This window comes from Microcaecilia unicolor, chromosome 3 (genome assembly GCF_901765095.1).
Source record: "Microcaecilia unicolor chromosome 3, aMicUni1.1, whole genome shotgun sequence".
NCBI classification, from domain to species: Eukaryota; Metazoa; Chordata; class Amphibia; order Gymnophiona; family Siphonopidae; genus Microcaecilia; species Microcaecilia unicolor.
The window spans coordinates 232,765,670-232,793,388 of record NC_044033.1 but is presented as its reverse complement, the minus strand read 5'-3'; the positions used below and the strand labels follow the sequence as shown (position 1 = coordinate 232,793,388).

At 41.3% G+C, this 27,719-nt stretch overlaps 1 protein-coding gene across 1 annotated transcript in view; it reads left to right on the top strand.

The window, feature by feature from the left end:
* Positions 1-23,359, top strand: part of ATP13A1 (ATPase 13A1) — a 343,318-nt gene extending 319,959 nt beyond the window's left edge. Inside the window, exons 25-26 of the mRNA XM_030197562.1 lie at positions 2,691-2,834; positions 22,958-23,359. Coding sequence (XP_030053422.1) covers positions 2,691-2,834; positions 22,958-23,068 — 255 coding nt within the window. The 3' untranslated portion in view covers positions 23,069-23,359. The remainder of the gene's footprint in view (positions 1-2,690; positions 2,835-22,957) is intronic.
* Positions 23,360-27,719: the final 4,360 nt, after the last annotated feature.

Here is a 27,719-nt window from a genome sequence, read left to right as displayed (position 1 = left end):
CAACCGGTTCTTGCGAGCCGGTGTGAGCCGGCTCCAGCACACCACTGATCTCACCATTCTTTCTCCTACACTGCAAGAATGATGGTTTTCAGGAGATTGGTGTGCCACACTTTAAAGTTATCTCCTACGAAGTGCAGATTATTTCAGAGGTTTGTTGAATGTCCTTGTTACATGTATCTCAGAATATGTACTTCAACCTAATAGAGCTAATTTAAGAGCAAGTATAGTTGTGACCATATAGTAGCCTAGACTTATTGTCCCCTTTTTTGGCTTTGCAAGTTGTCACTACCAGTTTGTGGAGAGGTATTCTATCATGCTAAACACCCCTTGCATGAGCCCAGGATTATTCCCTTCAGTGGTGTTCATTTGTGTTTGTGTAACTCTTTGATGTATCTAACTCATTTTTGTCCACTTATTCCCCTTCTTCTCTCTATCCTGTTTTAAAATGGAGTTCCTTTCAACCATTTCTTTATAGTATTGTTGACTGGTTTGCTTTGCCTAGCATTGAGGGTAGTATATTAAGCAATAATAAACATGTGAAGTGAACTGGAGGAGTGGCCTAGTGGTTAGAGCACCGGTCTTGCAATCCAGAGGTGGCCAGTTCAAATCCCGCTGCTGCTCCTTCTGATCTTGGGCAAGTCACTTAACCCTTCATTGCCTCAGGTACAGACTTAGATTGTGAGCCCTCCTGGGACAGAGAAATATCCAGTGTACTTGAATGTAATTCACCTTGAGCTACTACTGAAAAAGGTGTGAGCAAAATCTAAATAAATAATAAAATTAATAAATAACATAATTAGATAGAAATAAGAATCAAAAGAAAAAAGACTTAACTCCTGTACTGCTTATTTGCAAAAAAAAAAGGGAAAAAACCTAGCCCTTCTAACTAACCCTACTGATGTCCTCTAATTATGAATACAATTGAGCATTCCTATGTGCCAAAAGGTTTTCCTGCTGTGTAGGTTCAATAAATCATGATTGTTTTCTTGAAACTTAGTCACTTGCACAAGAACTTCAAACCAGTGCCAGGGTCCTACTCTTTTAGCCGAAGAAGCAAATGTGGTTGTAGCTATATTCATAAATATTTGCAGTGTCTGTTCAAAAAAATATTAAATCTTATCTTAAAATAAGATTTCAAAATAAGTGTTTTATCTAAATCAGAAACAAAGGTGATATAGAGGGTAGTAGCATGTAGTGGTGTTATCCTTCTCTTAATTACTTCTATCTCATAATTTCATCTTTCCTACTATCACTGGTTTCCCCCAATCTTTCTTTCTGTCCTTACTGCTTCCTACCAACTTCTTTTGTGGGCTGTAGAAAACGAGAAACCCATAATTTATAAACCTTTAGCTGAAAACTGCTGGGTGGGTTTGCAGAACTTAAAAAAAATCACTGGCATGGTCTATGAATCCAGACCTATTAGAATTCTAACTACTTGACCTCATAAGAAAGTAGGAACCACCAAGCTGCGTAATTCAAAAGGTCACTTGTTCAACATCCCATTGAGGAAATGTATAATGCACAGGTACTTGTACAGAGTTATCCATTCAGTGCCATTCCCTTCTAGTTCTGAGCAGTTGTGGTTTAGGATTGCATTGATATGTATGGGATAAACATAAAGGAATCTTGTTCAGAAGGAATGGATCCTCAGAAGCTTAGTGGAGATTGGGTGGCAGAGCCGGTGGGGGGAGGCGGGGCTAGTGGTTGGGAGGTGGGGCTAGTGCTGGGCAGACTTCTACAGTCTGTGCCTTGAAAATGGCAGATACAAATCAAGGTCAGGTATACACAAAAAGTATCACATATGAGTTTATCTTGTTGAGCAGACTAGATGGACCATGCAGGTCTTTCTCTGCCGTCATCTACAATGGTACTATTTAATGGCCTATAATTGATTTTAATTTTTTTAAGTTCTTCTAAACCCCCATCCTGGAGACTCCTTGATAGCCTGATAGATAATAGCAGGTAAAGAAAAATTGGCCCATTTGATTAATATCCCCACTTGCCAAACATAGAAGCTTGATAGCTTTGTAATATTTCAGCTTTTACCTGTTGGGCTTCTGACTGGTTCTTCTCCAGAATTCAATGAACAGTCTGGACTTGTAGACATTCCCTTCAAGGTAAAAAAGCTTTTTTTAACCAACATATGGTCTTCCTCTCTGGTTCTGCACTATCCTGGGTACTTGAGCGTACAGGTTCCTAGTCCAACCATCCACCCTATATGTTTCCACCAAGTTTTGTAATCTATACAGCTACCAAATATAGTGAGGCTTCTGACCAAACACATGACAGCCCAGGTCCCTGTGGCTAGTTTTTATCTTAAGCAACATAGTGAATAACTATCCCCTACATGTCCACATCCTTAACAGTTTTACATAACTCTAGCATATCTCCTTTCAGTCTTCTCTTTTATATGCTGAAGTGTTTTACTCATTTGTTGCTCACATCATATGGAAGTTTTCCATATTTCCATGCATCTTTGTTCCTCTGTGTGCCTTTTCAAGGTATGTTGTAATGTTAGGGTGACCAGATGTGAATACATTATTCAAGATATGGCAAACCATTGATTTTTCTAATGACATAATATGTTCTCATATCATCTCCCAGGATGTTCACAGTATAGTTTGCTACTTGTTAGTGAATAAAATATTTTTTAAGAAACAAAATCACTATTGACTTGCATCTTCTTCCAGGGCCATCCGTTTATGGAAAGCCTGCGAGAGAACAAGCCCCTTCTGTGGAGTATCATCTTATCTGGGCTAGCCATTGTTGGGCTTCTGACTGGTTCTTCTCCAGAATTCAATGAACAGTTTGGACTTGTAGACATTCCCTTCGAGGTAAAAGAGCTTTTTTAACCAACATCTTAGGAATACTTTGAGGCATATTTTCAAAGCACTTAGCCTTCCAAAGTTCCATAGCTTTCCTTTGGAACTTTGGAAGGCTAAGTGCTTTGAAAATATGCCTAAATTTGTCTTTTTAAAAAGATAAACACTGCTTTCAAAAGTCCTGAGTCATCAAATAACTCCCCTGTCAAAAACACCAGGACCAAACAAAAGCTGAAAACCTCCATAAAAATTTTTATAGGTTGAAAGAGAGATACTCAGTATAATGCACTGTAACAACAGTGTCAACAGTACCACAAATACATCCAGTCTTGAAGTATTTTCTTTCTTTTGTTTCACATTTTATCCATTTCCAAAGTTACAGGAGTTCAGATTACATTATCCAGGAGAATACACTATAAGGGCAGTTTTCTAGCTTGGTACCTAATGTTAGGTGTCAAGTGCATATGTATGTTATAATAGCACTTACATGCATTACATAAGTACATAAGTATTGCCATACTGGGAAAGACCAAAGGTCCATCAAGCCCAGCATCCTGTTTCCAACAATGGCCAATCCAGGTCACAAATACCTGGCAAGATCCCAAAAAAGTACAAAACATTTTATACTGCTTATCCCAGAAGTAACGGTCTATGGACTTTTCCTTTAGGAAGCCATCCAAACCTTTTTTAAACTCCGCTAAGCTAACCGCCTTTACCACATTCTCTTGGCAACGAATTCCAGAGTTTAATTAGACGTTGAGTGAAGAAACATTTTCTCTGATTCGTTTTAAATTTACTACTGAACTGGAAAGTTACCTCAAGAAGTCAGACTCAGCATGCAGCAATACTAGAAAAATTGAAACTTACATGCAAAATACCACAGATGCACATTTCCAAAATCTGACATATTCCAATTAATAAATTCTGAATAAAATACTTTTTTCTACCTTTGTTGTCTGATCATTTAGTTTTTCTATTCGCTTTGGTCCCGGTGTCTTCTGCTTTATGCAGTGTCTTCTTTCCATTTGATATTTTTTCTCTCACCATGTCCACCATCCTCCTGTGTCCTTATGTGTTCTGTCTACCATCTGTAAAAACTCTCTCCCTGGGCCCTGCCCTCCCATCCATGTCCATCCTTGTTCCTCTCTCCCCTTCCCTCCTCCATCTGTCCATATCCAGCAATTCTCCTCCCTCCCCTCCATATCCAGCAATTAATCCTCTCTCCCTGGGCCCTGTCCAGTCCCATCCATATCCATCCATGCCCATCTGGCCCAGACCCCCTCTATTCATCCCTATCCAGCAATGCCCCTCTCTCCTGAGTCCTACCCTCCCATCTATCCATGCTCATCTGTCCCCTGCCCCCTCCATTCATCCCTATCCAGCAATTTCCCTCTCTCCCTGAGCCCTGCACAGTCCCATCCATATCCATCCATGCCCATCTGTACCCCGCCCCCTCCATTCATCCCTATCCAGCAATTCCTCTCTCTCCCTTCCATGAACCCTGCCCTCCCATCCATGCTCCTCTCTCTCCTGCCCTCCCGCTTCCATGTCCCAACTGCCCGCCCGCCCTCTTCTCCCCCCCTAGATCCCTTTCCTTTTTTGTTTCTTTTAAATTTACCTCCGTCCGACAGCGCAGCGTCAGTGAAGGAGGCGGAGCTTCCGAGTCCCGACGTCTCTAACCTTCCCTTCACTCAGGGGCCCGCCTTCTTCTGACGTCATTTCCTTGATGTCAGAAGAAGGCGGAACACTGAGCGAAGGGAAGGGGGAAGGCTAGAGACGTTGGGACTCGGTAGCGCCGCCTCCTTCACTGACGCTGCGCTGCCGGACAGAGGTAAATTTAAAAGGAAGGTAAATTGAAATAGCGCCAGTAGCGCCGCCTCCTTCACTGACGCTGCGCTGCCGGACAGAGGTAAATTTAAAAGGAAGGTAAATTGAAATAGCGCCAGGAATCGGGAGCGGAGGGGGCTGACTGAGGCGGGGCCCTATGCAGCCGCCTCGGTCGCCTCCCCTTAAGACCGGCCCTGCCTTCATTATTATTTGAGGTCATGGATGTCAGCAAGGTGGTCATGATCAATAGAAACAGCATGAACGAATATTTGGCACCTTTAAGTCTGGTCTATAGACAGCATTAGAGGAATCGGTCTCCATGAGTTTAGGAGCTGAATTGGACATTGGAGATGCATCAGCATCAAGAGTGCACTGATCACTTTCAACATTGAACATCAGTAGAGACTATCAGGAGCAGATCTTCTTCAAACTCCTTCATTAAGAAACTGAATCATTTGTCCCCATCTATATCAATATGGAGACTTGTAATGTTCAGCGATGGATGGAAGCCAGGGTGCGTCAACATCACACTTCATTAGAGCACAATGTCAAAAAGCATCCAAGCCCCGAGGTCACTGGTGTTCTCAAAGCATCCCCATAATGAAGGCTTTTCATCCTCCTCTATACCAAAGGAGACATAGGAGTGTCCAGGAACCCGTGACCAAGCCTTCAATACTCCTCAGATGGCTCAGGAGGAAATGGCCTTCCTATTCTACAGTGTTACAGAAAAAGTGGGAGAGCGACCAAGGATGCCAGAAACTGGAGGAATTTGAATAATAAACAATTTTATTGATAAATTTGAAGACTTGACACAACGTCGTGTTTCGGCCGTCAGGCCTGCATCAGGAGTCTATAAAAACATACATTTATATAAAGAAATGGAAACAACAAAATATAATACACGCAAAAAAAAAAATATATATATAAAACAATAGATTTGTAAATTAAATAAACTTATAAATTATAAAATTTATATATATAGATCTATTCAAATAAATTTTTAAAAAATGCACACAAATACACAATCACAAAAACGTACTATATGTAAAATAGCAATGTAATAGATGTGTTAAAGCAAAAAACACCATGCAAAAACGCACATAAAATTGAGCGAAGAATAGCAAATAAATATAAAGCAAACGTGTGTTAATTAGAAAAACGAATAAATTGAAAAGTCTTGACATCTTAACATAAAAACGTAGGTGTCATTGTATATGCCGCATGAGAATAACATACATATTAAAACTATTTGATATAAAATACATATGATATGATGTCACTTGAGCGACAAGATACAAAGTTGGTGGGTAAAATTATGTAGAAAATGGCAAATTTAGATATCTAAGATGAGGGTGGCATCAGACAATAAAAATAATAGAAATTACAGATCAAAAACTCCAAATTTCCATTTAAAGCTAAACTGCTTAGCGCTATACTGCGTAGCAATGGACCTATTAAAGTTTTACAATTAACTGTCAGAAGATATGGAACATGAAATATAAAAATGAATGACACCTGGTAATTTGATATAAAAGTTGTATGATATTATTAAGAGACACTAACCTCTGGGACAAAATATTACAAAATAACGTTGAAAATAATCGTTCAGACGTAACGTTGTAGTCTGTTGAAAAAAATAAATAAAGAATTATGTACACAACTGAATGTGCTTAAAAAACAGGGAATGCAAAGGGTTGAGAACCAGGGCACTCAAACGTTGCCAGAAATGTAAGGGAACAGGGACAATGGTTAGACTAGGATGGCACAGAGCTTCGCATACAGTCATATGATGATACATAAATGAAAGTGAACATGAAGCAATGAAAAAAACAAAGATGGAAAAAAGAAATTAAACACTTATAAGCAACTAAAGTAAAGGGTGCAGAGAAATAAAACATGAAAGGGTTAAGTGGTAGAAGCAATTGCAATGTTGGTCTTTAGGAAGTTGCAATACTAACCTTTAAAAAGACTGTGTTTGGGAAAAAGTTGCCGTCAGATGCGCTGCGTGTGCTGTTCGTAATGCAGTTCGAAAAAAGGTTCATTGAAAAAAAGCCAGCGTTATAAGCAGAAAAAGGTGCCAAAAACAAAAAAAGCCGAAATACACGGAAGCCAATGACTCTGTACCGGAAGTGACACACACTACTGTGTGCCGTTGATACTGAGGAAAAAATGAAAGAATAAAAAATAAATAATGTCAAAAAGAACCAAAATAGAGCATTAAAAATGTGAATAAAATGATGTACTGAAAAAAGTGTGGTAAAGAGAAAACGCTGGAACAGAAATGACGTTTGCAAAGGAACCAAACTTAAAAAAAGGAAAGAAATGGATGACGTAACATACTGAAATGCGAAAATTAATTTGCAGAGGGTCGTGATGGTGCTAAAAATGATGCAAAAATAAAAGGTGAAGATAAAAAGGCGAATAAATGTATTGTAATGCGCAAGTCTCAAAAAAACGAAAGCGAACGCTGTCTGAATTAAAGATGACGGTGGCTACTGTCTGGGAAATGAAAACTGGATGAAATATAATGAAAAGGTAGCGCTGAACCAAAAAATAGAACGTGCACTAAAAGGAGAGAGGCTAACCTTTGACCTACAGCATTCACAGAGCAGCTCATGAGGAAATTCGGTGAGTAGCTGGAATGATTCTTACCTCAGTGCAATGCTGTATCTTCAACATTGGAAAAGTGGAAGAGATTTTGAATTCAGCTCACACTTTTTTTCAATTGAAGCTCAGGGCAAGTTACATTCCTGTCTCCAGAGGGCTTATAATCTAAGTTTGTGCCTGAAGTAATGCTGGGTTAAGTGACATGCCCAAGCTTATAAGCAGCCACAGTGGGATTTGAACCAGGCTTCTCTGGTTCTCAGCTTGCTGCTGTCATCATTAGGCTACATCTCCACTCCTGCATTAATTTTATAGTTCTTTTCCTTTTCCAATATGTTTATATTATTATTGTAAACTGCACAGCAATATAAATTGTGCAGTATATCGAACTCAAATAAATTGTTGTCAATGCATCAGGAAATCCAGCCATTCCTCCAGACCCACCTGCTGCACAATTGTCCATCTCCAGTCACTAAGGAGGAGTAAACTTAGCGGATATCAGAAATTATTGGGGATCTCAGCATTCTCATTTGAGGCCTATTCGCATCAATGAACGGAGATGAAGACAGGTAAAGAACAGACTGACCTCGAGTATAGCTCAGGACCTAAGACAGATCACTCCTAGGATTCTGTGAACTAGACAGATTCTCTGACGAGGAGGGTTCGACTGGCTTGCTGTCAAATTCATGTCCCCCACCTGAAAGAAGAACGTTTCCAAATGAGGAACTCATCTTCATTGACTTCTTCAGTGAAATGGCTAAATTTAAGTCAGAGATCAGAGACAGAAGAGGAACCACAGGGTAGAATTATTGGGCATCTTCCAATTCCCAAGGAAGCTGTAATGGTGCCCATCTACAGAATCCTCAAGGACATGCAAATGAGAATGTTGGATTCCCCCTCCCCGTCCCATGTCTCCGCAAAACAAGAAGGTTGACTCTATGTACAGAATTCATGAGCTTCTAAATTTGAGAAGCAACAGCTTCCTCACCATTCCACGGTGATCAAATCAGCTCTCAAAGGGGCCAGGATCTCAAAGTCACACTCATCATTGCCTCTGGGCAGAAAGGGTTGTACACTGGAGGGAAATCAAGCACCACAAGAAAAGGGAAATAGACCACTCACGTGAACCAGAAGGTCGAATGGGAACCCACTCATACAGAGTCCAAGCGTGAACTGGAACCCACTCATACACTAGGGAAGGGAAAAGAACAACGAGAGGTCCCAGAGGGGATACACAATATCAACCGGCTCACCTTTGTCCACGTTTGTTTACCCCTTCAAAAAAATGCAGCAGATTGGTGAGGCAAGACTTCCTTTCACTAAGTCCATGTTGACTTTGTCCCATTAGTCCATGCTTTTGAATGTGCTCTGTAATTTTGTTCTTGATAATAGTCTCTACCATTTTGCCCGGCACCGACATCAGACTCACCGGTCTATAATTTCCCGGATCTCCTCTGGAACCTTTTTTAAATATCGGCGTTACATTGACCACCCTCCAATCTTCAGGTACTAGGGACGATTTTAACGACAGGTTACAAATTACTAACAACAGAGCATCAATTTCATGCTTGAGTTCTTTGGGTACCCTTGGCTGTATGCCATCCAGTACAGGTGTTTTACTCATCTTTTAGGTTCACCGAGATTTCTTTCAGTTCCTCCGCATCATCACCCTTGAAAACCATTTCCAGTACAGGCAGATCTCTTGCATCTTCTTCCCTAAAGACAGAAGCAAAGAATTCATTCAGTTTCTCTGCTATGGCCTTGTCCTCCCTGAGCGCCTCTTTTGCTCCTTCGTGATCTAAAAGTCCCACGGATTTCCTCACAGGCTTTCTGCTTCTGATGTACCTGAAAAAGTTGTTACTGTGAGTTTTAGCCTCTGTGACAAGTTTCATATTCTCTTTTAGCCTTCTTTATTAATGCTTTGCATCTGACTTGCCAGTGCTTATGTTGCTTCTTATTTTCTTGATTCTTTGAAGGACAATCTTTTGGCTGTAATGGGCTCTTTTACTTCACCTTTTAACCATGCTGGCTGATGTTTTCTCTTCTTTCCACCTTTGCAAATACGTGGAATGCATCTGGACTGGGCTTCCAAGATGTTATTTTTTAATAACGTCCATGCCTTATTTAATGTCCTAATCTTTGCAGCTGATCCTTTTAGTTTCTTTTTAACCATTTTCCTCATTTTTAAGGTTTAATAATTTTTTATTGATGAATGCGTCTCCCAAACAATTCCATATTAAACATAACAACTCAGGCATTTAACATTGCCATCCTGCGCTAATACAGCAAAACCGCTATCATCAATTTTCTTTTTCTCCCCCCCCCCCACCTTCCCTCCCCCCCTCCCCCCTCCCTCCTCTAATTACTGTATTAATTAACCCTGGCTTATGCAAGCACTAATGTCATAATAGCTATTATCAACATCTCTGTCTGCGATTTCTGAAATATATCCACTAGTGATCAGAGCATTATGCAATGAAATTTGTTAACAATAAATGTAAATCCCTGATATCATTCTGTGTGCTTGGTTTTATTCATAATGTAATAAAATTTTAAAAATAAATATAAATCACTGATGTCATTCTGTGTACTTAGCTTCATTCCATTACTCTATTATATCAACCTCCGTTAGCCAGCACGTCATCACTCCTTAGCAGGAGAATCACAGCAGTCCTGCATTATGTCAGTATCTCCAACATGCTTTACTGGTTATAAATTAAATTGATCTGCATCTTGCATGTCCAGGCTCCGCTTACCAAGCTGTTCCATTGCCACCCCATAATACTCCCAGGACATCACTCTCAGAATCCTCCATTCATACCAATAGTTACATAACTATACGATAATACACTCTTTCCCCCCTCATTGCATGTAACCCCCTTCCTTCAGAAATCACATTCCTTTATCTGGTCTCAGTTTCATCAATTGCAGCATAGGCCCAGCACACATCCCCCCCTTTCCCTCCCTCCTCCCTATTCCTCCCATCACCTCACCCACCCCCCTCCCTCCCACTCCAACCTACTCTACCCAGACTTCTTCCCTATCCCAAGCTACAATGCGAGTGAGTTTACTAGTAAGCTGCGGGCTCTACCTGACAGGGCCTGCACATATGGCTCCCAAATCTCCCAGAATCGTTGTTTACTCCTAGGGCTTCGATGCACCTCACGCGCCTCCAACAGCACCAAGGCATGAAGCGAATTCCTCCACTGCCAGAAAGAGGGTCCACTTTCCTGGGTCCAAAATTGCATAATACATTGCTTCCCTATAATTATAGCCTTATACATAAATATGCCTTCTGTATGTTTCAGATTTAACCCTCTCCCCCCTGGACCCAATATTAGATTTTTAGGTGCCCATCTAATTGTCTTGTGAATTAAAGTCTCACAAAATTTCCTAATATTATCCCAGAATTCCTTAATGTCCGGACACTCCCACAGCATATGATAAAGTGATGCTCTCTGAAAGTTACACTTGCTGCACTGTGGTGTTGTAAGTCTACCAGCATGATAGGCCTGTACAGGGGAGAAATATGCTCTCATAATAATTCTAAATTGAATCTCCCTATGTCGTGCACTGGTCACTTTATATACTATCTCCTTCAGGGCCTGGGCTATATCTCCGCTTCGAACCTCCACTCTCATATCCGCAGACCACCTCCGGGCAACCTCCTCATATCCACGGGGCGGGAAAATCATTCTCAGCTGTTTATAAAGTATTGAGATTGAGGTCTGTTCTCTACCTTGTGGCAGAAATAAATTCACCAATAGGTCATACATCCCTCTCTCGCATCCAGCAGAATTTAGCTGCTTAATATAACTATGTAATTGATAATAATCATACCATGTCACATTCTCAGCTCCCACTATATTCTCTAAGGCCTCTCTAGATATAATCTTCCCCGAGTCCTGCAGAACATCGGCCACTAATACTATCCCTTCCCGTGCCCATTTTCTGAATCTCAGTTGTGTATTCCCAGGATCAAAGGCACTATTCCCCACCAGAGGAAGCAGATCTGTGTAATGTGGATTCTTATTTAATCCCTTTAAAATATATCGCCATACCCGTCGCATTGGATGTAACAAGAGATGCTGACTCCATCCCTTAGGTAGCCACTTTCCTTGAACATGCATCAAATAGTAGGGGTGATAAGGCTCAAACAGCACACACTCCGTACTCCATGCCGTATGTTCCTCTGAATCTAATATCCAATCCGCTAAATGTCTGGTCAAACATGCCCAATTATATTGTTGGATATCAGGCATCCCTAGGCCTCCCTCTTTCCTACTCCCATACATATATTCCAGTTTAACTTTGGCCTTCTTTCCACCCCAGCAAAATCTAGTCACCATTCTCCTAAGTTTCTTTACATCCTTGATCTGTAGCAATATTGGCAGCTGTCTTAAGACATATAGCCATCTCGGGAACAACATCATGGCATACATACCAATTCGGCCACTCAATGTTAACGGCAGTCCCTCCCATAGATCCAATTGATTCTTTGTATAGTTTAATAACTCATCAACGTTTCTTCTATATAATCTTCTCAAGTCCCCCGTTAATTTTATACCCAGGTATTTAAATTCCTGATCCGCCCACTTCAATGGAAATGATCCCTTCCACCTCTCCCTTACCATGCTGCTAGTGGGTAGTCCTTCTGATTTTTGAAAATTTAAACTAAAGCCCGAAAAAGCCCCGTATTCTGCAAATACTTCCATCAACACCGGCAACGTTTCTTCCGGTCTTGCCAAATGGACTAAAATGTCATCAGCAAACGCCGAAACTTTAAATTCTTGGTGTCCCAATTTAATCCCCTCTATCTCCACATTTCCCAGAATTTCTCTAATCAGGGGATCCAAAGTAATGGCAAATAATAAAGGGGACAGAGGACAACCCTGTCTAGTTCCCTGATTTATTGGGAAACATCGTGAATAAGTACCATTAACCAACACCCTTGCTGTCGGGTTCTTATACAGAATGGATATCGCTTGTGTAAAAAATCCCTCAAAGCCATATGCCTTGAGCGATGCGAATAAAAACTCCCATTCAACCCGATCGAACGCCTTTTCGGCGTCGAAGCTGATCAAGAGGGATTCCCCTCCTTCTCTTCGCACTCTCTCCATCGTGGCCAATATCAACCTAATATTCTTCCCACTCTGTCTTCCCTGTATAAATCCCACCTGCGGGGGCGCCACTATATGTGTCAGCACTGTTGCCAGTCTAGCAGCCAAGATCTGAGCCAATAGTTTAGCTTCATAGCTAATAAGTGATATAGGCCTATAGGATTCTGGTAAGATCACATTTCTTCCTGGTTTCAAAAAAACCATAATATCCGCTAGACATAAGGATTGCGGTAGTTCCCCCAATTCCACCGACTTGTTAAAGGCATCTGCCAGTGGTTCTCCTATATCTTGCATTAGGATCTTATACAGTTCTGCCCTAAACCCATCTGGCCCCGCGGCTTTATGTAATGCACTGCCTCTAATTTCTCTCAGGACCTCTTCTACTTCTATTGGCTTGTTTAGCTCTTCTTGCTGCTGCACTGTTATCTTCGGCAATTTAACATTCTCAAGATACATATCTGGATCCAAATCCTCCATTTCATTCTTAGTGTACAACTTAGCATAATAGTCATGAAATACATCTAGTATCTCTGCATCAGTATGCACCAATCCCCCTTCCTGTGTCCGAATGGCTAACACTCTCCTCTGTCCCTTCCCCCTTTTTACTAATCCTGCCATCATCCTCCCTGTCTTATTACCAAACTTATACAATTGGTATCTGTAATACTCTGCTGATTTATTAGCACGCTGATGTAATAGCTCATTCAGAGATGTCTGCGTGGCTAATAATTGCTCACGAAGGTGGTCCGCGGACTGCTGTCCGTAAGCTCTCCTCAACCGTATCAGGCTATCTCCTAATCTTATGATCTCTTTATCTCTTCGTCTCTTTTTTCTGATGCTATACACTATTATCTCTCCCCTTAGGACAGCCTTTCCCGCTTCCCAAAACAATATCGGGGTATGCCTGTGAAGTGCGTTGTGTAATGAATATTCTTTCCACTTTGCTCTAATATAAGTCCAAAACTCCGAATCCTTATATAGATCCATAGGAAATGCCCATCTATACTGTCTATTATGTGAGGTATTATCTTGAAATTTGATATATATAGCCGCATGATCTGATATAATCGTAGGATCAATATCAGCCTCCGCTATGTGTGTGAAGCTCTCTTCATCTATCAATAGATAATCAATCCTCGATTGAGTGTGATGGGCTCTTGAGTAGTGTGTATAGTCTTTAGTATTTGGATGCAATACCCTCCACACATCAACCACTCCCAATGTTTCACATAGCAGTTTTATGCCTTTACCAGCCCCCATCATCGTGCTTGCTGTCCCATGTGATCTATCCAACATTGTGTCCGCCACCACATTAAAGTCCCCTCCTATTATCTTATTTTTGACGTTGAAGTGCTGTATCTTACTAATGATTAAATGGTAAAATTTCTTACAATACACATTGGGGGCATATATATTACTAATGAGACATATATTGCCATTCACTTTTACCTGTGCTATTATATACCTCCCTTCAGGATCAATACACACCTGTTCCACCTCCACCTGTAGAGCTTTATGAAATAAAATAATAACGCCCGCTTTTTTCCCTACTGCCGGGGCCTCCAATATGGTCCCCACCCACCAAGTTCTCAACTTCTCATGCTCCTGCTTTGATAAATGTGTCTCCTGAAGGAGCGCCACATCCGCCCTTTTCTTTTTAAGACTATGAAGGATTTTCTTTCTTTTAATGGGGGAGGATATTCCCCCCACATTCCAGGAGTATACTTTAAGGCCCATCAACCTCCATCATCTCTTACATGTCCCCGCTCATGCCTCTTATCTAAAGACAGGTAGACATGGTGTCCCAGCCATTCAACGTTCCACTCACTCACATATCTCCATCTATCTTTATTTGGTAATCGTTCCCCTACTTCCCGCCCTCTAATCCCTCCCCCCTCCCTCCCATATGTGTCCTGTCTATTCCCTATTCCCCTATCCTTCCCCCCTGGCCCTCCTGTTCCCAGAACTAGTCACGCTATAACACCTGCACTCACCCACCAACTTATCACACTTCCCCCCTTCCCTTCTAATTCTTCCCCCAGCTTCCCCAACTTCCCCAACATACAAAACTTTATGTGTTATATCTCTAGCATCATATCTTAGTTATCTCACACTTCCATTCCTGTGTAGCTCCTCCGGTGGACAATGTTACTTAGTTCTTATATAATCAGACCCTGTAGACTTCTGGCTTCTACTTCATTTCTAAGAGCCCCCAAGCAGTTTATTTAGCTCTGCCATGTCGTCATCTCCTGCAGTCAAATGGCGTCGAGACGTGCTAGGTACATCCAGAATACTGTCTTGGGCGCACTCCAAAAACACCCGCACTCCCGAAATATATCAGTCCAATCTATCAGGAGTCCATCAGTCATGTTCTCAATCCAAAGGGTCAGGTCAATATTCTCCCAATCTGCTTTCCACTATAAAGCTATAATATAATCTCCAGCGTCCTCTTTTAAGCCACTGTTCCATCCTGCACATTACCTCTGCTTCACTTAAGCTCTCCATGTTGTTGTATATATTCTTTAGCTGCCTCCACCTGTTCAAAAAATTGAGTTACACCATTTATGGTGAGTCTGAGCTTGGCAGGGTATAGGAGTGCAAATTTTATCTTCTTGTTATATAACTCCGTACATAATGGCGCGAAGGATTTCCTCTTCAATTGCACCTGATGTGAATAATCTTGGAAGCAAAGGATTTTTCTCCCTTCATAGGTAAGTGCTTGCCCACCTCGAAGCGCATCCAATATGTATTGTTTATGCCTGAAATTAAGAGTCTTTAGGATCACCACTCTTGGTCTGTTCCCTGACTGTCTCGTGGTCCCCACCCGATGGGCCCGCTCCACACAGAATTGTGGAACTTTATCCTCTATATGTAAAGTCTTTGGCAGCCATCCTTCCAAGAAGTTGGGCAGATCCCTATCCAATAAGGACTCTGGTAGTCCAATCAGGCGCAGGTTATTGCGCCTGCTACGATTCTCCAAATCATCCAATTTAACCTCCAGATCCTGCACTTTCTTTTCCAGTTCTTTGTTTAACTCCTTCTGTGCCTCCACGCTCTCCTCTACCTCTGATATGCGCTGCAGGCCTTCATCCAACTCTAAGCTCATGCTATCAATACGTTCATGAACCTCCTCTGTACGATCGTAAAGTTGTTGAAGCTTCTTGTCCAGCGCTGTCTCAACCGCTGCAGTTACCTCCGCGGTAATTTCTGCTAACCACGCGGATCCCACAGCTAGCTCTCCGATCTCACGCTGGTCGGCCATCTTGGCATCGGCCGGCTTAGTCTTGTCTCTCTCTCTGCGAACTGTTTTCGCCGCCATGCCGTGCCTCTGCGCCGTTTTATCGATCGCTATCGATTCCCGCTTCTTTCATACACCAGACAGCGCCGTTTCTCTCCTCGGGACCGTCGAATTTGCTGATTTTTGGGCGAATGTGCGCGGAGCCTAGCTATCCAGCGTCAGCCCTGCATCATGGCGTCACGTGACCCTCCCATTTTCCTCATTTTTTTACAGTCGCCCTTTCGAAAATTAAATGCAGCTACAGCAGATTTCCTTTGCGGGTTCATCCCAGATAGTAGCTCAAACTTGATCATATTATCACTGTTTCCCAGGGGACCCAACACCGCCACCTCTTGCACTATGCCCTGAACACCACCAAGGACCATATCCAAAATGGCTTCCCCTCTCTTCGGTTCCTGGACCAGCTGCTCCAAGAAGTAGTCGTTTATTACATCTAGAAATTTTATCTCCCTGGCACTCCTTAATGTGACATTTATCCAGTCAATATTGGGGTAATTGAAATAACTGTAATATTCCGGAATGAGTAGGATCTATAATCTATAGAACAATCACTCTCCTACCCGTATGCAACGTGTTCGCGGGAAACTAGTAACATAACACTAAAGTGGAGAAAAAAAGACCTCAGGTTACTCGGCTAATCCTCGTTTTTAAAGGACAAGCCTTTTATATAATGAGGAGGCCTTATCAGTCATGGGTCTCAAAAAAAACTCCACTATATGACTTATAAATTTCTAGTCCCAACAAACAGAAGCATAAGAGACTCTGTTAATAAATACATTCAAGCTTGGCAAGAGTACTTATCTCCATGTGAGAATGCTTTTGAAAGTCCAGCCGTGTTCAATATATTCTTTTTTCATTCGAAAGGTCCCGACAGGGAAGCCCTGTTTCGCTAAATGTAATAGCTGCTTCAGGGGAATCTTTCACACTGTACGCAATCCCAAGCCTGTAAAATATCTCCGTCTCCAATCTCACTGGAACAGAAAATGGCGGACAGCTTCTCCGTAACCGTGGAAGGTTTAAATACTCAGCGTCTGACGTCATCTCATTACCCTCCAGTCAGACGGAGCACTGTTCAAAGAAACGCTTTCCACTCAATCGCCACATTTAAACCTTTGGGAATGACAGTCTGTAAATTAAATATCCAACGTTGTTCTCTTTGTCTTAACGTTCGTCTGATGTCTCCCTTCCTTTCAGTCATTTTAATTTGTTCTAATACAATGCACTTTAACGCCGAAAATTGATGTTGATATTTCAAACAATGTGTGACCATGGGCTCATGCACTTTGCCCGTATGTATGCAATGTCGATGTTCAATTAACCTAGTTCTTAAATTCCGTGATGTTTGACCCACATAACATAAACCACACGGGCATGTGATAACGTATATTACATGCGATGAAGCACAAGTGGTGGTGGCATGGAGCGTATACGTTTTCTTTAACTGAGGATCCATGAACGTATGAGATTGTGTCATAATGTTACATACAGAACAATGTCCACATGGGCCATGGCCACCCTCATCTCTTCGTCCAGCGGTGTCTCTATTCCAAACATCCGCAGGACATAACACATCATTAAAGTTACTATTGCGTTGGAAGGCAAAAATCACGCGTAAATCCTGAAGACAAGGATGGACTTGTAACAGAGATAAATGGCGTTTGACAATTTTGATCATTTTATTAGAATGAACATTAAAACGTGTGACAAATGTCAATGTTTCTTCTCTCTCCTGAGTTTTCGGTGGAGGGTGTAACAGCCAATCCCTATGATTATGTCCAGCTCTTTTTTTGGCCTTAGCCACCAACTGTTCAGGATAACCTCGATCTATTAATTTAGATTGTAATTGGGTGGCTTGTTGTACATAACCCTCTCGAGAAGAACAAATTCTTCTGTATCGAAGAAATTGTGCAAAAGGGATGTTGGTTCTGCTTGTTGGCAGCTGCTTGTTCTCCTACCATCGCTAATCTTTTCATGGAATACTTTGAAAATCGGTGGATTTATACTTCTGAATCATTTGTTCATGCCATATGTTGGTTCCGCTATATAGATGACATCTTTATGGCTTGGAGAGGGACATTGGATCAGTTGAACATATTTGTACAAGAACTAAACACATGTCATAACACGATTAAATTTGAGGTTAAACATAGTGTTTCATCAATTGCTTTTCTAGATGTAGATGTTCATCTAGACCAACTCCACGTGAACACTTCTGTGCACATTAAACCCACTGACAGAAACACGACTTTACAATATACCAGCATGCATCCGTATCATTGCAGAACCAACATCCCTTTTGCACAATTTCTTCGATACAGAAGAATTTGTTCTTCTCGAGAGGGTTATGTACAACAAGCCACCCAATTACAATCTAAATTAATAGATCGAGGTTATCCTGAACAGTTGGTGGCTAAGGCCAAAAAAAGAGCTGGACATAATCATAGGGATTGGCTGTTACACCCTCCACCGAAAACTCAGGAGAGAGAAGAAACATTGACATTTGTCACACGTTTTAATGTTCATTCTAATAAAATGATCAAAATTGTCAAACGCCATTTATCTCTGTTACAAGTCCATCCTTGTCTTCAGGATTTACGCGTGATTTTTGCCTTCCAACGCAATAGTAACTTTAATGATGTGTTATGTCCTGCGGATGTTTGGAATAGAGACACCGCTGGACGAAGAGATGAGGGTGGCCATGGCCCATGTGGACATTGTTCTGTATGTAACATTATGACACAATCTCATACGTTCATGGATCCTCAGTTAAAGAAAACGTATACGCTCCATGCCACCACCACTTGTGCTTCATCGCATGTAATATACGTTATCACATGCCCGTGTGGTTTATGTTATGTGGGTCAAACATCACGGAATTTAAGAACTAGGTTAATTGAACATCGACATTGCATACATACGGGCAAAGTGCATGAGCCCATGGTCACACATTGTTTGAAATATCAACATCAATTTTCGGCGTTAAAGTGCATTGTATTAGAACAAATTAAAATGACTGAAAGGAAGGGAGACATCAGACGAACGTTAAGACAAAGAGAACAACGTTGGATATTTAATTTACAGACTGTCATTCCCAAAGGTTTAAATGTGGCGATTGAGTGGAAAGCGTTTCTTTGAACAGTGCTCCGTCTGACTGGAGGGTAATGAGATGACATCAGACGCTGAGTATTTAAACCTTCCACGGTTACGGAGAAGCTGTCCGCCATTTTCTGTTCCAGTGAGATTGGAGACGGAGATATTTTACAGGCTTGGGATTGCGTACAGTGTGAAAGATTCCCCTGAAGCAGCTATTACATTTAGCGAAACAGGGCTTCCCTGTCGGGACCTTTCGAATGAAAAAAGAATATATTGAACACGGCTGGACTTTCAAAAGCATTCTCACATGGAGATAAGTACTCTTGCCAAGCTTGAATGTATTATTAACAGAGTCTCTTATGCTTCTGTTTGTTGGGACTAGAAATTTATAAGTCATATAGTGGAGTTTTTTTTGAGACCCATGACTGATAAGGCCTCCTCATTATATAAAAGGCTTGTCCTTTAAAAACGAGGATTAGCCGAGTAACCTGAGGTCTTTTTTTCTCCACTTTAGTGTTATGTTACTAGTTTCCCGCGAACACGTTGCATACGGGTAGGAGAGTGATTGTTCTATAGGTAATTGAAATAACCCATTATTATAACGTTGCCCAGTTTGCCAGCTTTTCTAATCTCTTTAAACATATCTTCATCCATCTGTTCATTCTGTCCTGGTGGAAGGTAGTACAGCCCTGCACGAATACTCTTTCTCTTCACACATGAAATTTCTATCCATAATGATTCCACGCTGCTGTGTCATGTGGAATGTTTATTTTGTTTGACTCAATTCCCTCTTTAACATATAGCACAACCCCTCTCCAATTTGATCCTCTTTATCATTGCGATACAATTTGTACCCTGTTAACACAGTGTCCCATTGATTGTCTCTTTCCACCAAGTCTCTGAGATGCCTATTATATCTACCTCATCATTTAGTGCTATATATTCTAACTCTCCCATCTTATTTTTTAGGCTTCTAGCATTTGTATATAGGCACTTCAAATTGTGTTTTTTTCCTTTGATCTACAAGCTGCTTAGAAGTTGAAGGGGATAATGTGCATCCTTTATCCTGCTCTCTTATTAAGCACACCTGGCTTACTTTCAGCATTGTTGAAACCTCTCTACTGGGATTCCCTAAATGTCCTGTTTCGATAGTATCCTCCAAGGATACTCCACACCGAGCCATGCGCTCCTGGGCAACTGTCAGCTTTCCCCCCATTCTAGTTTAAAAGCTGCTCTGTCTCCTTTTTAAAAGTTAGTGCCAGCAGTCTGGTTTCATCCTGGTTAAGGTGGAGGCCCATTCCTTTCGGTACAGTGTTCCCCTTTCCCAGAATGTTACCTAGTTCCTAACAAATCTAAATCCCTCATCCCTTCACCATTGTCTTAACCACGCATTGAGACTTAGGAGCTCTGCTTGCCTTTTGGGTCCTGCGCATGGAACTGGGAGCATCTCTGAAAATGACCCTGGAGGATCTGGACTTCAGCTTTCTACCTAAGAGCCTAAATTTGGCTTCCAAAACCTCACATTTTCCTATGTCATTGATACCCATGTGTACCAAGACAGCTGGCTCCTCCCCAGCACAATCTAAGATCCTGTCTAGGTGATGCTTGAGGTCCGCTACCTTTGCACCAGGCAGGCAAGTCACCAGGCGATCCTCACGTCCACCAGCCACCCAGCTATCTATATGATAGAATCACCAACTACAACAGCTGTCCTAACCCTTCCCTCCTGGGTAGAACTTCTTGGAGACATATCCTCGGTGCGAGAGGATATTGCATCCCCAGGTGGGCAGGTCCTGGCTACAGGAGCACTTCACCAGGGTGATGCTCTCCTTCTAGGAGACCTCCCTCATCCAAGGCAGCACAGGGATCCCTGTAGGTCTCCTCTATGTACCTCTCTGTCTCCCTCAGCTCCACCAAGTCTGCTACTCTAGCCTCAAGAGAACGGACCCATTCTCTGAGAGCTAGGAGCTCTTTGCATTGGGCACACACATATAACCACTCACCAACTGGGAGATAATCATACATGTGACACTCAATTCTTAAGACTGGATAGCACCCCTCTCGCTGATGGACTGCTGACTCCATCTTAGTATTTTTTAGTTTTTCAGTAATTTAAAACTTGCTAAGGTATTAAGGATCTTAGACTAAAATAAAAATGTCTTTAGTTTATATGGTTTATTGTGTGATTTATTTAGTGTTTTCTTCTTAGAAGTTAATGAAATGTATTTAAAACTCTGTAAGAGCACTCCTTGTTTGTTATCCTAATTATAATAACTGACTATAAATGAAGAGTTGTGCTTTATATATATATATATATATATATATATATATATATATATATATCCCTTCTCCCCTCTTCTGCCTTTCTTCCAAAGTATACATATTGAGATCTTTAAGTTTGTCCCCATACACTTTATGAAAAAGACCACTGACCATTTTAGTAGCCACCCTCTAGAACAACTCCAGCCTACAAATATGGATGGAGCAATTAGAATTTATAATGTGAATGGAGAAATTTATAGATATCATCCATCAAAGATTTTGTACAGATGTTGAAGAATGGTCCAAGTTGGAGAGGTACTGGACAGAGGGGGAGAGGGGATGATGAGCAGTATTGGGGGGGGGGGGGGGTATAAGGAGGAATGGGATTCAGGGTGGGTACAGAAGAGCTAGAAGGAGATTTATATTTGCTATGCTGGACTTCTGTGGATGTTATGTTATTGTGATTCTTGTGGCATGTTAAAAATCAATAAAAGACATAGATTTCAATAACGATTGGCTTCCATTGAGATTTTTATGGTTACAGCATGGAATTCAGTGTTTCCCAGTATTGTTTAGAGATACTCAACCTGATAGTAAGGTTCATCTTTCCATCAGGGTTTGAGAGGCAAAATCCAAATTCATCCCCTCATCTAGAGCCCAGTTTTATAGGGTTTTTTTTTTTTCCTGTGGGGGGGGGGGTTCTCCTAAAAAAAAAAAAAAATTATGTTTACATAACTTTTTAATTGTAATGGACCTTACCCTTAAGAAATGTTCTTTTGAAGTTTTTTTGTTTTCCACAGTTTTAAAGACTACTGTTAGCCAAAGATTGTATTCGTATGGCTTATTGATCTTTCTTATTGACAGAAAATACTAAGTTGCTTTAGTTGTAATGGATAATTTTATTTACACAGACACAATTTGCTAAGAAGCTACAACCAAGACCATTGTTCAGATCTGGTGGATTAACTCTTGTGTGTACATCTTTTGTGTCTCCTTCTTTTGGCTGCCTCTACTCCATGTGGATCTATGTATTGTAGAGTTTTGCTCTAGATCTTCTTAGGCAACAGGAAAATCAGTCACACATTTCATTCCACTCCCACTTTGAGTTGATCTGCTTAAGCGGCTAAAGACTGTGGGGACATCTGTTATCAGATGCTATACAAGTGCCTCATTCAGAAATACACTGTACGTCAGCTTCATTAAATGACTCACCAACTTGTATGACTGATTATTCTGCTGTCTATGGATTACAGGCATTTACAGATATATAACTTTTTTTTTTTTTTAAGAAGTTCTTGAAATCAATTCTAAATATTTTGTTTTATGTATAGTATGCTTACTAGCAAGTGCTGAAGTGCGAATGTATGTTCCACCAAGAAACTCCCCTTCAGGTCTTGCAGCCAGCCACTAAACTTTTGAGGCAGCCCCAGTGCTCCCCCCACTCCTGGCAAGAGATATTGGTGCCCCCAACCTCGTTTTCCTGCTGCTATTCTCTTACTTCTGGTTCTTCCAGCATTTGGGTATCAGCAGAATCCAGAAGACATCTGGATCATGCAACACCAGCTGGAGAAGCTAGCAATAGGAAAACAGCAACAGAAGCGAATAGTGGCACCGGTGATATTGACTAGAGAGAAGGGGGGCAATTGCTGGTGTTTCTGCAAGTATTTTACATAAATATAAACAGTGAAACCTCCTCCTCTTTCCTATCCCAAAAGTCTTGCAGTGCTCTCTCCAGGTTATGTCTTAACAATTTTTTTTTTTATTTTACAAGAATTGAAGGTCATTTTAATCTAAGACCACATTTCAGAATTGTGCAAACCGATATGCGACCTTTGTACCTTAATTTTGATTTAATATTAATGTCTGAGGTGGTTTATAATGACACATGTTTATCCTGTGTAAATGAAGTTTTCTTCTATTTGTGTTTGTAGTTTAAAATTGTGATTACGAAGGTCTTGCTGGCTGACTTCTGCCTGGCCTGGCTCATAGATCGGATACTTCAGTTCTTTCTTGGGAGCGCAAAACTCAATATGCCTTCTTGACCCAGGTTCTGGACAGTGTCCTAATGTTCTGCCCTGTACCCCTCAACAACTGCAGCTCAAAGCAGCACATCCAGGGAGCAGATTGCAGATGCCACAGAAGGATTTATTTTCTCAAAACTGATCTAAAGAGCAAGGTTTTCCACTATGTTACAGCTCAGAGACAGGATTCTCGCAAATGGGACATGATCATCTTTTAAATAATGTTTGCAAGACCAGATTTGAGCTGCAGAATTTTTTTTTACTGCAGTACACTCTGGAATTTGGTAAATAAACTGTATCAATGTATTTTAATTCTTTGTTTCTAGCCTCTTTTTTCCCAGCAGTTTTCTTCCATATCTTTCACTATATTTAGAAGTAGCCTATACTGGGACTATGGCCTCAGTTTGAACTCTTACTTATCCAGAGCATGGCAGTCCATAGCCAAGAGTCACAAACTACAGCTTTTCACAGAACCTACTACATATCAGAAATCTGATGCCACGTCTGTGGCCGTGACCCCTCTCAGACTCACCTTATTTCCTGTGGTCAGCTTCTGAGCTGGCTTCTGTTTGTTCTTTGTGAGTTAGTTCTGTCTCTGTGTGCTGGCTGTATTAGATTGTCGGTGTGCTGTCACCTGTTCCAGATTTCAGCTCAGTCCAGTCTGGATCTTCCAGGCTGCCTGACCCTTAGTTGCCTGGTGATTGTTGCACCTGAGTCTCAGCTGCCTGCTGGGCTTATTAGCCATTTGGAACTTCTCTGCCTTTGCCTTTGCATTGCATCTAAGGCCCTGGTATGTTGGTGCTTGTTGCACTTCTGCTAGTCCGGTTGTTTGCCTGAGATTCTTGCCTGTTTCTAGTTAGTCTGTGTTTAGTTTAGGTTTTACTTGCTTTCCTTGCCTGGTTTCTTGTTTGTAATTCTGTGTTTAGTTTCTGTTTGTCTGTGTTCTGGCTTTGGGGCTGCTTGCAGCTCTTAGTTCTGTGTCTTGTTAGTCAGTGTTTGCTCCCTGTTTAGTGGCTGTTCTGCAGCTTTCTGTTCTGCCCTTTAGCTTTCCCTTCCTTGCCCAGTCTCCTGCCTTGCTGCCCATGTTCCTCCCTTTCCCCTCTGACCCTCAGTCCCTGTGCTGCCTTGCTGTTATCCAGTCCTGCCCTGTCCAGCAAGTCCTGCCGGTCACCTGAAGCCCAGAGCTCAACTCTGGGTGAAAAGTGGCCAAGTGCAGGTGAAGTTTAAGTGTGCGTGCTCTGCTTTAGTCCTGCCTGTTTGCCTCTGCTGCAACTCCAGTCCGGAGTTCCAGTCCTGTTCTGCCTAGTCTCTGGTGTGGGGTGGTTTTGCCTTCCACTGCCGCTCCTCTGCAGTGGCCCAAGGGCTCACAACCCGGTTCCTGCTTTGAAAACGTGACATCTGATTAGCAAGTGTTATTGTTGAGGATATGTGCGGAATTGGACAGCAGGGGAATGTAGTCATACAAATGGGTGATGACATTCTCAACAGCACCTGTCCCAGGGTTTTGGTTGGGATTTTGGATTATGCTCACACCTTTCTCAGTAGTTCAAGGTGAGTTATATTCAGGTATAGTGGGTATTTCACTGTACCCAGAAGGCATACAATCTAAATTTGTACTTGTAGAAATAGAGGGTTAAGTGATTTGCCCAAGATTACAAGGGATAGCTGTGGGATTGAACCTGGTTTCCCTTGGTTCTCAACACACTGTTCTGTTTGTTTATTATTACTATACTGCCTTTCATGACAAGCATATCAAAGCAGTTTACAAGCTAAATAATAAAGAATAGAAAAGAACTCCAAAAACCAATAGAACAGAAGAAAAAGAAAAGACAGAAATTATCCAGGACCAGTCAAAAGCCAAAGGAATTACAGGTAGTGGTCCCAAATAATTGTAAAACTTTATTTCTAACCCATTATATCTAAAGTATTCTAAGCATGGAACACAAAATAATATAAATCAAAACTAGTACAGGATAATTCATTACTAAACAGCAAACCAGCATCATTAGTCTCACGATCCATATGCTTCCACAAACATATGGGTTTTCAATTCTTTCTTGAACTGAGCAATCTTCTGAACACAGCAAAGCTCCACACGCAAAGCGTTCCACAATTTAGGACCCTTAACATAAAATATAGAAGATCTATACTCCTCCAATTGAACCTGCTGAAATTATGGAACTTCATGCAGTTCTCTTTGGGAGGATCTCAGAGAGTGAAACGGTTGATAGCACCTTAGAGTGGAACCGATTGTCGGGGAACTACAACCAAAATATTAAACTCAAATACGGAACTTCAAGGGAAGCCAAAGCAAAGATTTCATAATGGGAGTAATGTGATCATAACTATCTAAATTTGGCCTCAATCCCTTCATTTACGCAGATGATGTCACTATATTTATCCCCTTCAAATCCAACTTAACAGAAATCTCCGATAAAATAATCAATGGAATGAACATCTTAGCCTCCTAGGCCAACGCTTTTAAGATGAAATCGAATAAGAAGAAAACACAATGTTTAATTCTCACATCCCAGTACTCTACACTCACTCCGACTACACTCAACACCCCTGACGTCAACATTCCCCTATCTGACAACCTAAAAATTTTAGGAGTATTATTAGACAAATACCTAACTCTGGAAAATCACGCAAAAGCTACGACAAAGAAAATGTTCAGCATGATGTGGACGTTGAAACGCGTGAAATCCTATCTTCCCCTAAAAACCTTCCGCAACTTGGTTCAATCCACTGTACTTACCCACGTTGACTACTGCAATAGTATTTTCATTGGATGCAAGGTCCAAATCCTGAAAAAACTTCAAACCGCCCAAAACACGGCAGCAAGACTTACTTTTGGTAAGTCGCAGTTTGAGAGCGCAACACATCTCCCTGTAAAGCTTCATTGGCTCCCTATTACTGAACGAATAAATTTCAAAGTCCATACGCTGATTCATAAGATTATCTACGAAGAATCCCCAGGCTACATGTACAATCTGATTGACCTTCCATCCAGAAACGGCTCTAAATCTTCTTGAACTTATCTAAACTTACATCTTCCCAACTGTAAAGGACTTAAGTACAAAACATATTATGCAGCCAACTTCTCCGTCATAGGCAGCCAACTCTGGAACGCCTTACCAAGAGCTATTAGAATAGTCAATGACCACTTACCCTTCTGGAAGCTGCTAAAAACTTACCTCTTCAAGCAAGCCTACACAAATGACCTGACTTAAATTAAGAGTCCATCTGTGCTACTCGGATCAGACTATAAAGACAGAACCTGGAATATGCTCCCCTACTTAATCTTTTCTAATTCATCCCTCTTCCAACCCCTCACTATACATTCTTTCTTAATTAACAACACGCTTTCCCAATACACTCCCTCCTCCCACTTCACTACCTCTACTACCCTCCTCCCTTATCCATCTTACTTACCCACATCTAATTGACCACCTCTTTATACACTATATTACAGTTGTTATTTATTCCATGTTACTTTGTAAACCTGTTATACTATCAGGCATATTTTCAATGCACTTAGACTTACAAAGTTGCACAGAAATCTATGGAACTTTGTAAGTCTAAGTGCTTTGAAAATGAGCCCCTATGTAAGCCGCATTGAACCTGCTAATGAGTAGGAAAGCGCGGGGTATAAGTGTTACAAATAAATAAATAACATTACTTCCCTGTAATAACACTTGTTATAGAGTTCTTAGCAACTTCAAAAACCCTCAATAGAACTACTCAATGCCTATAAAAAAAGCCATTGCAGTAGTCCATCAAGGGACAAAACCACTGCTTAGACAACCTTACAGAAGTTATCATCTGTGACAAAAAGCATACTGTGGCATCTAAAGTCCGACAAATGTTCACATAAATAAGTAGTTTTTTAAGGTGAGACTGAACTTTTTATTTTAAGGTTCCAAGGGTAGGAAGGGTGGTAAGGCATTCCAGATGGCTGGTGCTGTGCAGAAAAAGGCATGTGATACTGATGGGATTGACAATTGAAACCAATCAGTGAACCAAGCAAAAGGGGGAGCATTGGATGAAGGAAATAGCTGACCAGTAATCCAAGATGCAGTGATCTTAATCGAATTTAATAGAAGTCATTCTCATACAGCCATTTAGTAATAGTATCAATACTAGAATGCAGATTGATGTAAGGACAAGATAAAGAAGCAGCCAAAGTAACAGTAAAATTGCATCAAAATGCTAAAAAGAAGTAAACCATTGTAGGACTTGTCCAGATAGCAAACTGTTAACCAACCTAGCAAGGAGAAGGCCATGGTCCAGCAAATCAAAAGTTGCAGATCCACGGAGACCACCAGTGGCGTCTTACCACTACTGAGAAAACTACGGAGCTCACTCCCTAATGCTGCCAGAACAGTTTCTGTGCTAGTGCCTGGTTTGAAGCTGGACTGATGTGGATGTAGCACAATAACAGCAGATAGAGACCCGCACGGCTCTAGACTTTACCTGTAATTCCAATAGCCTGCAGTCTGTTCAGTAACAAAATATGATTAAATAAATTGAACACGGAAGATAGGTTTAGCGACACAATTAGGGTTACCTTCCCACTATCAAGTCTGCTATGAATCTCACTCAGTAACGCTATAATGGTCTTGGTGCTATAACCTGCTTGGAACCCATATTTTCGGGGATGTAAAATATG